This window comes from Lepidochelys kempii, chromosome 13, assembly GCF_965140285.1.
Source record: "Lepidochelys kempii isolate rLepKem1 chromosome 13, rLepKem1.hap1, whole genome shotgun sequence".
NCBI classification, from domain to species: Eukaryota; Metazoa; Chordata; order Testudines; family Cheloniidae; genus Lepidochelys; species Lepidochelys kempii.
Window position 1 is genome coordinate 38,404,144 of NC_136392.1, and position 16,129 is coordinate 38,420,272.

General features: G+C 57.6%; 2 protein-coding genes across 4 annotated transcripts in view; one reads left to right on the plus strand and one right to left on the minus strand.

The window, feature by feature from the left end:
- Positions 1-16,129, plus strand: part of THTPA (thiamine triphosphatase) — a 47,627-nt gene that overhangs the window by 1,361 nt on the left and 30,137 nt on the right. For all 3 annotated transcript variants that reach the window (XM_078848260.1, XM_078848261.1, XM_078848262.1), the window contains exon 3: positions 867-1,124. In XM_078848260.1, coding sequence (XP_078704386.1) covers positions 1,006-1,124 — 119 coding nt within the window. In that variant the 5' untranslated portion in view covers positions 867-1,005. The remainder of the gene's footprint in view (positions 1-866; positions 1,125-16,129) is intronic.
- Positions 12,513-16,129, minus strand: part of ZFHX2 (zinc finger homeobox 2) — a 28,641-nt gene continuing 25,024 nt past the window's right edge. The window contains exon 10 of the mRNA XM_078848257.1: positions 12,513-15,737. Within this exon, the coding sequence (XP_078704383.1) occupies positions 14,947-15,737 (791 nt within the window). The 3' untranslated portion in view covers positions 12,513-14,946. The remainder of the gene's footprint in view (positions 15,738-16,129) is intronic.

The following is a 16,129-nucleotide window of genomic DNA, read 5'->3' on the forward strand; positions in this document are numbered from 1 at the left end:
CCACCTTTGGCCACTAGAACAAGCCAAATGGGCTCAGAACTTTCCGATGTTTCCCAGCCGGACAAAGTCATGGCATCCCCCAAACACCAGTTCCAGGCAGCCACTCCATGGGATTCCCCTCCTGCGGGGCACAGTGGCCTTGGAATGGGATGGGGCAGCTGGGATTTCCTGGGAAGCAGAATTTCCCAAGGATTTTCTGTCTGGAATACCAAAAGGATGGGATAAAAATTTGGATTGTCATTTGGATTAGGCAGAAATATTTCCATTGGGTCTTGGTGAAACATTTCCATTAGACATTATCCTTTGGATTATATTATATTATATTGAGATAGAAAGGATAGATTAGATAGAGGGGATGCATGGGGATAGATAGATAGATAGATTAGATAGATATGTAAGGGGATGGATGGATAGATGAGATGGGTGTAGATGGGGATGGATGGACGGATGGATAGATAACTAGACATGTGTCTGGAAGGATGGATGGATGTGTAAATAGATGTGTGTATGGGAATAGTTGGCTGGCTGTCTGGGTAGATAGATGGGTGTAGATGGAAGGATTACATAGATAGCTGAGGATGGGGCTCAATGGATGGATAGATTAGATGTATGGATGGTATGGAGATGGCTAAATAGAGAGTTTAGATTAGGTGGAGATGTATGGGAATGGATGGATAGATCAATAGATGAGTGTGTATTTTTATATATATATATATATATATATATAGTCTATCTTTTAGAAAGATATCTAAGGTAATTCCTTATATATTAAAGTCAAAACAAATTTATTCCAGAGAAGTGTTTCCATGAGGTTTTTTCAATGCTTTGGACACACAAATTTTCAGGGATTTTCTTCTCTCGGGCAGACTCCATCCTTCACTTCGCATCCCGGTCCGGGACCAGAGGAAATTGGGAAAAGCCGGGATTCTCCTTGGAAGGGAAAACATGAGATTCCACCAGCTCCTTTCGGGGTATCAGATTTGGGAGACCTTTGAGTGCATGTAAATGATTTATAAATGCAATGGGACAAAGGCAAGCCACTTTGCAGTCAATGGAAATCTGGGAATCTCCTGCAGGCTGAGGACAGTGGAAGGATCCAAAGAGCAAAAAGATCCCAGCCAGAGGTGAGTGGAAAATGTCCCTTCGCGCACATTGGTTCTGAAAGAGAATAAGCGAAAACTATGGGATGGGCCATGGCTTGGTGCCGGGCATTCCTGGGGGCTGGGATATAGCAGGGGATTGGGGGAAGCAAGGATGTGTCTCAGTGCTGGAGGTTCCCAGGGGCTGGGATATAGCTGGGGGGGACGGGACGGGTCATGTCTTGGTGCCAGGCGTTCCCGGGGAATGGGATATAGCAGGGGGAGCGTCGTGTCTTGGTGCTGGGGGTTTCTGGGGGGATGGGATATAGCGGGGGTGGGTATGGGGATGTGTCTCGGGGGTGGGGGTTCCCGGGGGCTGGGATATAATGGGGGGGCATGGCTCTGTGTTAGGCGTTCCCGGGGGCTGGGATATAGTGGGCGGGGGGAAGGGGCTGTGTCTCGGTGCTGTGTCTCGGTGCTGGAGGTTGCTAGTGGCTGGGATATAATGGGGGTGGAGGGGCCATGTCTTGGTGCTGGGGGTTCCCGGGGGCTAGGATATAACTGTGGCCCAGGGTTGTATCTCGGAGCTGGGGGTTCCCAGGGGCTGGGATATAGAGGGGGGCTGGGGCCGTATCTCGGTGCTGGGGGTACCAGGGGACCCCCAGGGGCTGGGATATAGAGGGGGGCTGGGGCCGTATCTCAGTGCTGGGGGTCCCAGGGGCTGGGATATAGAGGGGGGCTGGGGCCGTATCTCGGTGCTGGGGGTCCCAGGGGCTGGGATATAGAGGGGGGCTGGGGCCGTATCGCAGTGCTGGGGGTCCCAGGGGCTGGGATATAGCAGGGTGCCGGGGCCATATCTCGGTGCTGGGGGTCCCAGGGGCTGGGATATAGCAGGGTGCCGGGACCGTATCTCGGTGCTGGGGGTCCCAGGGGCTGGGATATAGCAGGGTGCCGGGGCCGTATCTCGGTGCTGGGAGTCCCAGGGCTTGAGATATAATGGCGGGGAGGGAACAGGGCTGTGTATTGGTGCTGGGGGTTCCCAGGCGCTGGGATATAGCCTGGGACAAGTAGCCATGTCTGCGTTTGTGTCTGTTCCTCTCTGTCACGGAGTGTGGGGGAGTCAGGGCCCTGCACCCCTCTTCCTGTGATTCCCCGGGACTCTCAGCCAGCCAGTAAAATGGAAGGTTTATTAGCCGACAGGAACACAGTCCCAAACAGAGCTTGTAGGTACAACCTCAGTCAGGTCCCTCTGGGGGGCAGGGAGCTTAGACCCCAGCCCTGGGGCTCCCTCCATTTCCCCAGACTGCTCCAAACTGAACCCCCCTCCAGCCGTCTCCCCCCCCACCTCCCCCTCGTTCCTCCTCCAGCCTTTGTCCAGTTTCCCAGGCAAAGGTGTCACCTGGTCCCAGCCCCCTCCTGGCTCAAGTTACACGCTCAGGTATCGTCCCTCAAGTCAAGTCACCCCTGCTCTCCCATCCCCAATGCCGACAGTCCCGGTAAAACTCCCCTGTGACACCCCCAGGTCAACACTCCCCCCTCCCTGCTGCGTCACATCTCTCCCCCCTTCGAGACTGAACTGAGCGGGGTCACTCTGACCCGTGACCTGGGGAAGTTCAGGGCCCCCTCTCCGGGACAGCGCATCCGCTATCAGGTTGGCACTTCCCTTCACGTGGACCACGTCCATGTCGTAATCCTGCAGGAGCAGGCTCCATCTCAGGCGTTTGGCGTTGGCTCCTTTCATCTGGTGCAGCCAGGTCAGGGGAGAGTGGTCGGTGTAGACAGTGAAGTGTCGCCCGAAGAGATAGGGCTCTAGTTTCTTGAGGGCCCACACCATGGCCAGGCACTCCTTCTCGATGGCCGCGTAGTGTTGCTCCCAAGGTAGCAACTTCTTGCTCAGGTACACGATGGGGTGTCTCTCCCCCTTTTCATCCTCCTGCATTAACACGGCCCCCAGTCCCGTGTCTGAGGTGTCGGTGAACACCAGAAAGGGCTTGTCAAAGTCTGGGTTTGCCAGAACTGGGCCACTGACCAGAGCCTCCTTCAGCGCCTGGAAAGCCTCCTGGCACTGCTCGGTCCAGACCACCTTGTCTGGCTTCCCCTTCTTGCATAGCTCAGCGATGGGGGTGGCGATGAAGCTAAAGTGGGGCACGAACCTTCGATAGTATCCTGCCAACCCAATAAAGGCTTGGACCTGCTTTTTGGTGTGGGGAGCGGGCCAGTCTCTGATCACCTCCACCTTGGCTGGTTCCGGCTTTAGGCGGCCGCTCCCCACCCGATGGCCAAGGTAAGATACTTCAGCCATCCCCACCTTCCACTTCTCCGCTTTTACAGTCAGCCCAGCCCCCTGGAGTCGGTCCAGCACTTGTCTAATCTGGGACACGTGGTCCTCCCAGGTCTGGCTAAAGACACAGATGTCATCAATATACGCCACGGCAAAACTCTCCATCCCCCTCAGGAGCTGGTCCACTAGGCGCTGGAAGGTGGCCGGCGCTCCCTTGAGGCCAAAAGGCAGGGTCAGGAACTCATAGAGCCCCAGAGGGGTGATAAAGGCCAATTTCAGTCGGGCATCTGCATCCAGCGGCACTTGCCAGTAGCCCTTTGTAAGGTCCATGGTGGCAAGGTACCGAGCTCCTCCCAGCTTGTCTAGGAGCTCGTCCGGCCTGGGCATGGGGTAGGCATCAGATACAGTGATGGCATTGAGCTTCCGATAGTCCACACAGAACCGGACCGACCCGTCCTTTTTGGGGACCAGCACCACCGGCGAGGCCCAAGGGCTGGCAGATGGCTGGATCACCCCCAAAGCCAGCATGTCCCGGACCTCTCTTTCCAGGTCCTGAGCAGTTTTCCCTGTGACTCGGAAGGGGGAGCATCTTATCGGCGGGTGCGACCCTGTCTGCACCCGGTGGACAGTCAGATTAGTGCGTCCAGGCTGGTTGGAAAACAGCTGTCGGTACGGATGCAGCACCTCCCTGACCTCAGCTTGCTGGGCAGGGGTTAGCTGATCCGAGAGGGGAATTGTTTCCAGGGGGGAACCAGCTCTGGTCCCAGGGAATAGATCTACTAAAGGGTCATCTCCCTGCTCTTCCCACTGTCCACACACGGCCAACACCACATTCCCCCTGGCATAATATGGCTTCATCATATTCACATGGTACACCCGGCGGTGGTGTGCCCGGTTCGACAGCTCCACCACATAGTTTACCTCATTGAGCTGCTTGACGACCTTGAAAGGGCCCTCCCAGGCGGCCTGTAGTTTGTTCTTTCTCACTGGGATGAGAACCATCACCTGATCCCCGGTGGCGTAGGCACGGGCCCGCGCCGTGCGGTCATACCAGACCTTCTGCTTCCTCTGGGCTCTGGCCAGATTCTCCCTGGCCAGGCCCATGAGTTCAGCCAGTCTCTCTCGGAAGATCAGGACATACTCCACCACTGTCTCTCCATCGGGAGTGGCCTTCCCCTCCCACTCGTTTCTCATCAGGTCCAGGGGGCCCCTCACCCTCCTGCCATATAACAGTTCGAAAGGCGAAAATCCGGTAGACTCCTGGGGCACCTCCCTGTACGCGAACAGCAGGTGCGGTAAGTACTTGTCCCAGTCCTGCGGGTGCTGGTTCATAAAGGTTTTCAGCATCATCTTTAGCGTCCCGTTGAACCTCTCCACCAGCCCGTTGGACTGGGGGTGATAAGCTGAGGCCCAGTCGTGCCGGACCCCACATTTCTCCCACAAGCACCGGAGCAGGGCCGACATGAAGTTGGAGCCTTGGTCTGTCAAGACTTCCTTGGGGAACCCCACTCGGCTGAAAATGGTCAGGAGCGCATCGGCCACGGTGTCTGCTTCAATGGAAGCTAAGGGCACTGCCTCGGGGTAGCGGGTGGCAAAATCTACCACCACCAGAATGTATTTCTTCCCCGACCGGGTCGTCCTGCTCAGAGGCCCCACGGTGTCCACGGCCACCTTCTGGAAAGGCTCCTTTATGATGGGTGTAACCCTTCTGCCCCTCAAAAGAGTTGGCAGCAACAAGGGCCAGGTTCAATATCTAGGGGATCCATTCCAATAACACAATGCAAACCGGCTCGAGCCCCCACCCGGTGACCTGGGACCAATATATACCACCCCCGCTGGGCGCCTCCAAGAGGCGATACTTCCCCTCTCCCAAGCACAGAGTCTGAGGGTAGCAAAAAGCATTTTAATAACAGAGAGAAACAATGTGACGTTATGTTGGGGAAACACCACCACCAGGATTCATAACACAACCCATGAGCAAAAGACCCACCCCAAGCAAATTGGGGCGTGTCCTTCCCCTTGGGTTCTTGAGTCCAGCAACCCCAAATCACCTTCGCTCCGCCAGCCGCCCCACGAACTCCTTCGCTCGGCTCCGCAGCCCACCAGCAGCTCCCACTGTCCTACGAACTGCTCTACCGGCCTGTCCACAAGGCACCCCAGCCCTCTGCAAACTGCTCCACAATAGACCTTCAGGCTCCCCCACTGCTCAACACAACGCTCAGCGATTTCAGCTCTTAGTCAGTTCAGCTCTTTGGTGAATTCAGCTTATAGTAGGGGAGCCCCAGTGCTGGTGCACCATTAGCCCAAAGTGAGCTCAGCAGCCTGTGACTAGACTCCTAATGGAATCAAAATTAGCTCTGAGATTCCACAGTGGAGGGAGGAGGACGTGCAATTAGCATGTAAGGCCCTCCCCAAGGGGCCCATGCCACCAAGTATTAATGCTTATCCTCAGCCTCTCTCCATTCACAGAGTTTTGGAACCCATGACCCTTGCCTAGCGAGTGCTACTTAGTTGATGGTGAGTCCCTCCATCATAACAAAAGGCCAAGTACAGTTCCCAGCACAGTTCCCATAATCAGGGTAATGACAATTTATTCTTCCTGCCCCAATAACAGAGACACTGGGGATCCCACAGCAGCCAAAGTGACCATTTGGGCAGCTATGGCCTCATTCTAGGCGGGGTGGGTGTGCCTATGCAAATGAGATCAGCCCCTGAAGTTCTTTTCCACAACTTGCCACACCTCACCACCAGATGTCAGGGTGGAGCTCATCCTGACACTGCTTACATGAGCAAAGGTCTCAAAGTTGCTTTCCCCTTGTCCCGGGGCCTTCCCCACCCTCTGACAGGGGTCACAGGATCGGCAATACTGCCGGACCATGGCAAAGACCCCAGGCCAGTAAAAGTCCTGTAGCAACCTCTGCTGGGTGAGCCGGATTCCCTGGTGCCCTGCGAGGGGGATGTCATGGGCCAGGGACAGGAGCCTGCGGCGATACTTCTGGGGGACCCCCAGCTGCCTCCTGATCCCACAGGACTCTACTTCCCTTGTGGGAGCCCATTCTCGGTACAGGAACCCCCTCTCCCACAGGAACCTCTCCTGGCAGCCTCTCCTCATGGTCCGTCCCACACTGAGGTCGGCCAGGTCCCTTAGCTTCCGCAAGGAGGGATCTTTCCTCAACTCGGCCTGGAACTCAGCGGCTGGGGAAGAGATGGGGCCCGATTCCCTCTCATTGGCCGGGTCTGAGGCCACAGCCTCTCTGAGCCGTGCCCCTCGGCGCTCCCTCCCCGCCAGGGGGGTCCTGCGCCTCCGGTGTGGTACCCTCCGCAAGGTCAGGGTGCAGTGCCCCTCGCCGGCTCTGGCTACGGATCACAACCAGGGCAGTCTGGGGGTTGCTTGGCCAGTCCTCTAGGTCCCCCCCATGAAAACCTCAGTGGGCAAAGGGTCGTGCACCCCCACATCCTTGGGGCCCTCCTTGGCCCCCCATTTCAGGTGTACCCTTGCCACGGGCACCTTAAATGGGGTCCCGCCCACCCCTGTCAGGGTCAGGTAGGTGTTGGGCACCACCCGATCTGGGGCCACCACCTCGGGCCAGGCCAGCGTCACCTCCGTGCCTGTATCCCAGTATCCATTGACCTTCCTCCCATCCACTGCCAGGGGAACAAGGCACTCTCTCTGGAGGGACAACCCCGCGCCGCCGCCCCCCCCCCGTAAACCGAGCACCCTGAGTCCGGAGCATCCAGCCCCCAAGAGGAGCTGGTCTGGGAAACTCCTCCCTCTTGAGCAGGTGGTAAGCTGTCAGCCCCCCTTGCCTGGGAAGCCTGCCCCTCCTCCAGCTGGGTCCCTGCCCAGTTAACCCTGTGTGGGTTTGGTCAGCTCAGTCTGTCCTTGAGCTTGGGGCACTGGGTCTGTATGTGGCCTCTCTGGCCACAGTAATAGCAGCTCATGTCTCGTTGGTCCCCTCAAGCCGGTCGGTTGGTCCTGACGCCGGATGTTCCCCTTGGGAGGGAGTTTTCCATATTCCCCATTGGGAGGTCCCAGGATGACTCTCTCTTGGCATCGTGGCAGTGGTGGGCCTGTTCCTTTGGGACTCCTCCCTGCCACCCCCTGACCAGCTCTTCACAAACTCGTCGGCAAGCTGCCCTGCGCATTGCGGGTTCTCTGGCTTTTGTCCACCAACCATAGCCTCAGGTCGGATGGGCACTATTCATACAGTTGCTCCAGTACGATCAGGTTAAGCAGGTCCCTCTTCGTCTGGGCCTCATCTGACCACTTGTGGGCATATCCCTGCATTCGGAGGATCGGTTCTAGATATGTGACCTCAGGGGTTTTACGTTGACTCTGGAACCTTTCCCAGTACATCTTGGGAGTCAGCCCAAACTCGTGGAGCAGGGCCTTTTTGAATAGTTCGTAGGCCTCTGCCTCCGCCCCTTCCATTCGTCTGTACATCGCCACGGCTTTGGGGTCCAGTAAGGGGGTGAGAAACCGGAGTCTGTCTGCCGGGTCAACCCTGTGCAGATCGCAGACCTTCTCAAAGGCATTCAGGAAGTCATCTATGTCCTCCCCTTCCTCACGCTGGGCCAGGAAGCACTTATCAAATCTCCACGCAGTCCTGGGTCCCCCCTCACTCACCGCAGCCGGGGCCCCGCTGCTCCTCAGCCTGGCCAACTCCAGCTCATGCTGACCCTGTTCCTCGCCATCCTCCCGCACCTTCTCCTGATCTTCCAACTCTTTCAGTTATAGCTCTCTCTCCCATTCCAGCCGCCTCAGCTCCAGGGGTGGTTGCAGGGGTCACAGTACCCTCCATATTCACGGGGTTCCTCCCAGCCCCTCCCCTAGGCATAGGATGCCCTCTGCAGCCTTCTGACCGCTCCCAGCTGGGACAGATCCTGGTGCCCGCGCTGCATCTGCCGGGCTGCTTCCCTCAGAGGCAGGGATCGGTTCATCCGAGCGATCCTCCTCCTCCAGCTGGGCAATCAGCTGTTCTTTGGTGAGCCACCCAATGCGCGGCCCCCTCTGCCTGCACAGCTCCACCAGGTCACTCTTAAGGCACTTATTATACATCTTCCATCTGGTCACTCACAGGCCTGTGCGCTCGCAGCTCCCCACGGTCTCCAGGGAGAACCCCTAGTGTGCCAGCCCTTCTCCAGGTCACCACCTCTCTCCCAGGATCGAGCCGCAGACTCCTCCACCCCTGGGACCACTTGCTGCAGTCCCGAGGGGGACCCCGTTACTGCGACAGTCCTTCTTGCTGGTCTCATACTCCCAGGGGTTAAGCACAGCTCCTCTGCCCCCCAAAACTGCTCCTCTCTGAATCTTCAGCACCCCTGGTCCCCGTCAATCCCCCTTCGTTTTACTGCTCCCCAGTCACTTACTGCAGGAAGTGCTGCCCACAGGGTGCAGTACATCCCACCGCTGCCACCAGTTGTCATGGAGTGGGGGGGAGTCAGGGCCCTGCACCCCCCTCTTCCTGCTATTCCCTGTGACTCTCAGCCAGCCAGTAAAATGGGTTTATTAGCCGACAGGAACACAGTCCCAAACAGAGCTTGTAGGTACAACCAGGACCCCTCAGTCAGGTCCCTCTGGGGGGCAGGGAGCTTAGACCCCAGCCCTGGGGCTCCGTCCATTTCCCCAGACTGCTCCAAACTGAAACCCCTTCCAGCCGTCTCCCCCCGGGTCCTCCTCCAGCCTTTGTCCAGTTTCCCAGGCAAAGGTGTCACCTGGCCCCAGCCCCTCCTGGCTCAGATTACGGGCTCATGTATCATCCCTCATGTCACCCCCTGCTCTCCCATCCCCAGTGCTGACAGTCCCAGTAGAACGCCCTGCGACACCCCCAGGTCAATCCGCCCCGCTCCCTGCTGCCTCACAATCTCGGGTATTCATCCATAATTCTCCCATGTATCACGTCACGCCCAGCATGGATATTGACCGGTTTCCAGCCCAAGCCAGGTCCTTGTCCCATCCCGCCTTCCCCCGTCTTTCCCCTGACCCGGGATAGAGCCACTGGTCCAGTCTGCACAGAGCTGGTGCGCTATGAAAACCACGGACACAAAACCAATCTGCGAATTTGTGGCAAAGTCTCCAGATACCTTTTGTCAACCTCCCACCTCAAAAACAATCCAAGGGAAATCGTGGCATTTTCTCCCACCGGGTCCCAGCATTTTGGCGTTTCGGTTTTGAACGACTTTTTCTCTCCCTGTCCCCTTAGTTCCATTCCAATCACCAATGAACAGGCCCGATTGGATGCAAATGGTCACAACTGATGCCAAACCTTTCAATTGTGTCCAAAAACCGCACCGTCTTGTGCCACCCGAACTCAACTTCTTTTGACTTTTCGACTCATCGAAAGGTTTGAAACAATTCATTTTCACGTCCACCCAAAATGAAGATTTTCTTCAATTTTTCCAAATTGCCACCTGGACGATGTGTTTTCCACCCGTCTTTCCCTTCGTGCCCCAAATCCTGCCCCTTCCCTTCACCCTGAGAGTTTCCACTTCCATCATCTCTATTTTTTCCATAATTTTCCCTTCTTTGAACCTCTCCCCATCTCTTTTCTCCTCCTCCCCAAAGACAGGTCCTTCTTCCCCTCCTTTGGCAAAAGATCCAATTGTTTCGGGTGGGAATTCCAGCGAAGAGGAGAACAAGAAAGGCAGGGCAAGAGAATGAGCATCATGATCATTGGTGAGGCCTCATCTGGAGTACTGTGTCCAGTTTTGGGCCCCACACTTCAAGAAGGATGTGGATAAATTGGAGAGAGTCCAGCGAAGGGCAACAAAAATGATTAGGGGACTGGAACACATGAGTTATGAGGAGAGGCTGAGGGAGCTGGGATTGTTTAGCCTGCAGAAGAGAAGAATGAGGGGGGATTTGATAGCTGCTTTCAACTACCTGAAAGGGGGTTCCAAAGAGGATGGCTCTAGACTGTTCTCAATGGTAGCAGATGACAGAACGAGGAGTAATGGTCTCAAGTTGCAGTGGGGGAGGTTTAGATTGGATATTAGGAAAAACTTTTTCACTAAGAGGGTGGTGAAACACTGGAATGCGTTACCTAGGGAGGTGGTAGAATCTCCTTCCTTAGAGGTTTTTAAGGTCAGGCTTGACAAAGCCCTGGCTGGGATGATTTAACTGGGAATTGGTCCTGCTTTGAGCAGGGGGTTGGACTAGATGACCTTCTGGGGTCCCTTCCAACCCTGATATTCTATGATTCTATGATCTGTCTGTTTCTGGGGCACCTGGCACCGGCCGCTGCCGGTAGACAGGACACTGGGCTAGATGGACCTTTGCTCTGACCCAGTATCTTATGTTCTTCTCACATTGGGGTCGTTTCGTGGTTAATAACCCCAGGCCCCATAAAGGTGAATCCTTTCTGCCCAGCCATGGCACCAGTTGGGCTTCAAGATATTTCACCTGGGGTGTAAAATTGATTGAGCTCTCAGGAGATTCTTGGGTACCACAATTCCCATCAACGGTGGGGTATCCGGGTCGACCAATGGTACATACCGAAACAGCTATTACCGTGAGACCTGAGCACCTCACAACCTTTCCCACATTTACTCTCGCAATACCCCTATCAGGTAGTGAACTGTGATTATTAGCAAGAAGGGAAACTGAGACACGGAGCGGTTAAGTGAGTTGACCACGGTCATACAGGGAGTCTGGGGTGGATAAGGGGTTTGAACCCAAGTTTCCTGAGTGCCAGCCTGGTGCTAGATCTGGTGGAAAAATTACCTGATAGAGCAATAATCTTAAATAATCTAGTACTTAGTGTATGTATACATACAGAAATAGATTAAACCTTTTAATATTCTATGCTATATTCAATCATACAGAGCAATGGATGGGAATTGGATTTTCCGTTTATGGGAAATTGCTTAATTAAAAAACAAATGTGAAAAAACGGCAGGAAAACCACAATGTTCACAATTTCCCACTGAACGAAATTGTGAAAAAAAATCACTTTGGGTGGATTGAAACGTTGGGGGCTTTTCCCCGATAAAATCAAAATACCCTGCTTGGCGGGCGAGCTTTTTGAGCGGGTTTAAAGGCACCCCATGGATTTTGTTTTGGAACGTTTTCCCGCCGTCTCAAAACCGCGTCGTGGTTTCTTCCCTCCATGAAGTGTTATCGAAATGGACAGGTCGGTCGAAATCTTTTCATTTCAACAAACGCGGCATTTTTGGCCAACCACCAGTTCTGGGGGGGGGGGCGGGGAATTCACCACCCTGCTCCATCCATCACCTGTCATACTGTATAATCCGATATCGGCTATTTATTTCTGGGCCTGAATCGGAAAGTCCGGTTGAACGGAATCACCCCGGTCGACAGGGGATGGTTTTTCACTTATCAAAGCAGAACAACTGGCGAGAGGCGCCAGCGGGGGCCGAGGTGGCTGGGTCCAGGCTGTGTTGTGGGGGTGAGTCCTAAGGGGTAGAGCACTGGACTAGAGGCCAGGACTCCTGGGTTCAATTCCGAGCTCTACCATTGGGTGACCTTGCGCCGTACCTCAGTTTCCCCATCTGTGAAGTGGGAGAGGATGACCCGGCCCCCTTGGGAAAGTGCTTTGAGATCTGCACATCCGGGTTCTTCAGCTCTTTGGTGTTGGTGGGGAGGGAAATGTGGGGTGGATGAGGGAACCTCTCCCCCACACTGTACTCCTCCTGTCTCTTTCGTCTTCTCTTGCCCTCGGGTTAGAAAATGCCAGGTGAGCGCTTTGGGGAAGGGGTTGAGATGATGGGTGGGAGGAAGGGAGGGGGTGGGGCGATAGGCTGGGATGAAGTGGGATGAGGGGGCCAGTGGTGGGAGGGTGAAGTTGTAGGGCAGGAGGGATGGGAGGGGCAGGGGGAGCTTGGGGCCCATATGGGGGCTGCATGATGGGGAATTGGGGGGACCTCCCCCCCCCGGTATTCCCAAGACTATTTCCTGACTGCCCGGGGTGGATGAGGCTAGATTTTGGGGGGGAGAGAGGAAAATAGAGCCAGGGCTCATTTTGGTGGGTCATACCAAAATGGCACCCAACTGGTTCCTCGCCATATGCCAATCCCCACAGGCCCACCTCCTTGTTCACCCCACCTCATTTTTGCCTCATAACCCATGACCGCCAACTCCACTTGCCCCACCCACCTCCTTAACCCCACCCCTTCCTCCATTGACCCCTCCCACCTCCTTAGCCCCACCTCTTCTCTGCAGGGGAGGAGGCGGGTCTGGAGAAGGATGTGGAGTCTTCTTGTGCTCCCCCTCCTCCCATGAGAGGCGGGTCAAAGAGAAAGGGGCGGGGTCAATTTTAGTCACAAAAAAAAAGCAGAACTAAGGGGGGGAGGGGGAACCAGGGAACTGGGAGGGACTAATGGAGGAAGGGGTGGGGCTAATGGAGGAAGAGGTGGGGCCAATGGGGATCGGTGGAGGAAGAGGTTGGGCGAAAGGAGTAGCTCCTAGGAAGCGGGAGGGGCCAATAAGGGGAGGAGTTCAATTAAGGAAGAAGGGGAGGGGCTAAGGAGGAAGAGGTAGGGCCCGATGGGGAAAAGGGTGGGACCAGGGTGAAGAGAGGGGTTGGGGGAGCTCATGGGGAAAGGGGTGGGAAGAACAGGACAAGGGAGGTGGGAAGGACCAATGGCAGAAGGGGCGGGTCTAATTGAGGAGGGGTGGGGCTTATGGCAAAAGAGGTGAGGTCAATGGGAGAACAGGGGCATCTCTGCAGGAGTGGGGAGAGCAGGGAAAGGGGCTGAGGTGGAGGGGCAGAGCTAGGAAAGAAGGGGTGGAGTCAGCCCAGAGGGGGAGGAGCCTTGCAGGGGGCGGGGCTCCTTCCACAGGAGGCGGAGCCAGGGACGGGAACACACAGGACAAATCCCCTAAAGCAATGGGAATTTCCACCATCTCCGTCCACTTTCTCCTTCTGATTCTTCCCCCCACTTTGCCCATCCGCTCCGTGACCCGATGCGCCCCCGCGACCGCTCTTTTCTTTCATAGCATTTATTTTCAATTCCTTTTATTTCCTTTTGGGGGGGATCTTTTCCCTTGTCCCCCCTTTTCTTTAAATACACAACAAATGCCGGGTTTTTTGGTGCTCCGGTGGGGAGGGCGGGTTGGAGGCGGGGGGGAGCACAAGCCCAAGTTTTATTTCCCCCCCTTCCCCCCCCCCATGGTTTGTAGTACGTTTGGTTCACAGCGACGAGCGGGCTCACAAAACGGCCCCTTCCCGTCGTAGAAATGACTCGATCCTGGGGTGCAGGGGACACGGGGGGGGGGGAGTTTAAAACTACCCGACCGGGTGATGGAAATAAAATCATTTCGACGGGATGAGGTGGGGAAGGGGGGCAGACCCAGCCCTTTGCCGTCGGACGTTGAGGTGCGGCCTCGGGCTGAGTTCTCTTTTGGGGGGGCGGAGGCGTCTGTCAGGTCCTCGCTCGGGTGGTTGCGTGGTTGGTGGGTTTTTGGTTGCGGTAGGAGAAGCTTTGGCTTCGCGGGGCGGCAGGTGGGGGGTGAATTCGTTCCCTCGTCCGGCGGCCTGGGTGGATGGGGAGGAAGTTTTTGGGTCGGGGGAACCGGGCACGTGGGGATCTTTTAAAGCCTTTCAAGGATTGGGGGTCGGGGGGGCACGTCCATCGATCCACGCCCTCCTCCCCGCCCCGGGTCGCCCCGGAAACACTGGGGAGCGAGGGCTGAGCCTGCAAAGCCCTCGGCCGAGAGACCGGCGGGGCGATGGGCCCCCGGTCCCCTGTTTGGTTGGGGCTGGAGCCAGTGTCTGTCTGTCCGTCCGTCCGTCCCGACGAGTTCTATACACAATGGGCGGAGCATGCTCGAGGGGAGGAGAAGAGGCGGGATTTCGGGGGGGGACGGATGGGGGGTCCAGGGGTTGCCCCCCCCCGTTTTTCATTTCCTTGAGTTTGTCTCTCGTGCTGTCCTTTGAGTTGAGTTTTGGTTTTGGCCTGTCTTGATCGGTAACAGTACGGGGCATGTGCTGGGGGGGGCAGCCTGGGGGGCACCTGGGAGTTGGCATGGGGGGAAGGGAGGCTGGGGGAGGAGAGGGAGGTGGTGGGGTGGGTCATGTGGAAGCCCTGTCTCATGTGTGTGGGGGGGCAGAGTCTGAGACGTCTCTGGGGTGCACAGGGAGCATATGTGGGGCTGAAGGCTGGGGGCATTTAGGGAGTCTGCGTGGCGGGAACATGCCTGACACGTGTGTGGAGAGGTGGGGGTGTGTGGGGCCAGCTGTGTTGGGAACACGCCTAGCACACGTGGGGCCACCTCGCCAACCAAGAAGGCCGGGTGTGTGCGTTCAATTCACGCCCCCCCCACGCACCCAGCTGTGCCAACTCCCTAGAGCTGGGTTGGGAGTATGGGGGAGGGGCAAGGGGGCACATTGGGAGCTGGGGAGGCAGACTGGGGGGTATGTGGATATGTTGGAAGCTGGCAGTGGGTGTTCCGGGTGGGGGGTCCCTCAGGACCGGGGCAGTCCTGGGTTGGGGTTCCCCAGAGTGAGGGGGCTTGGGGGCTGGCATTGGGGGTTCCAGGCTGGGGGTCACCCAGGGCGGGAGGGTTCCGGGAGGCGGGGGGGGAGGGTCCAGGTGCCCCCCGTCTCCAGCTGCACCCCGCGCGGTTCATAAAGCTAGAAGCGTGGTCGAGGTAGAGTTGCTTTTTGGGCTGGGGTCCGAGTGAGGTAACTTTGCTTCCTCTTTGGCAAAGGCCGGGGTGGGGCCGGGGGCGGGGCCGGGGGCGGGGCCGGCCTTGCGGCGGTGGGCGCTGGAGCGGAGGTGGGCCCCCAGCGCCTCCCGCCCGCTCACCAGCACCTCGCACGCCAGGCAGTGGTAGGTGCAGACGGGCACCCGCAGCGGAGCGGGCGCCGGCTGGCCGTAGTAGCAGAAGCCGGTCTGGTGGGCCGCGGCCGCCGCCTCCCCCTCGAACGCCGCCTTGCACTGGCAGCATAGGTAGTGGTGGGCCACGTCCACCGTGGAGACCCCGGCCGGCTCGGGGGCCTCGGGGGCGGGCAGCAGGCTGCCGGGCAGCAGGCTGATGAGGGTCTGAGGTATGACGGGATTCATGGGGAACAGCCCCTTCTTCATGCCGTACAGCTGCTGGAAGTAGCCGCCGGGCAGCGGGGCACTGAACAGAGAGGCCGGGGCACCCGCCGGCACGGAGAAGGGCAGGAACTGGGTGCCCAGGAGGGCGGGCACCGTCGGCTTCAAACTCTTCAGGGTCTTTAGGGTGGGCGAGGTGGGGTTGGCCACGGTGCTGGGAAGTCTGGTGGCTCCGGCGACGGACGCTCCGGCAGCTCCCGGCTCTGGCTGGGTCTCCCCGGCGGGCTCCAGAGCTGAGCCGAGCTGGCTCTGAGGTAAGGGACGTCCTGGCGGCGTGGAACCCAGGAGTCCGGTGCTGGGGGCGGCGGAGGGGCCTGCTCAGAGGAGGGGGAGGGGAAGGGGAAAAGCATTGCGGGGAGGTCAGCATGGTGGGCTGAGAGTCCCTGCCCCTCCCTGCCCACCTGGTCCCACTCTATCCGTGCCCCCCCCTCCCCGGCATAACCATGGGAACTCCACCCCAACCCAGAGAGGGAAGGAAGTTGGGAAGGGGGAGGGGAGCCGGGGTGTAGGAAGCTGGGAGTGGGAAGGGAAATACGGGAGGAGAGGGGAAGAAGGGTGGGAAGCAGGGGGCACCGCTAGAGGAGAGGGAGTGGGGCGCATGCAGAAGGGGGACAGGGCAGGGGGAAGGTGGGTGGGCCCGGGGCGGGAGAGGGAGGAGCAATGTAGAGGCATGGGGTCGGTAGGAGGATGCTGGAAGCAGGGGCAG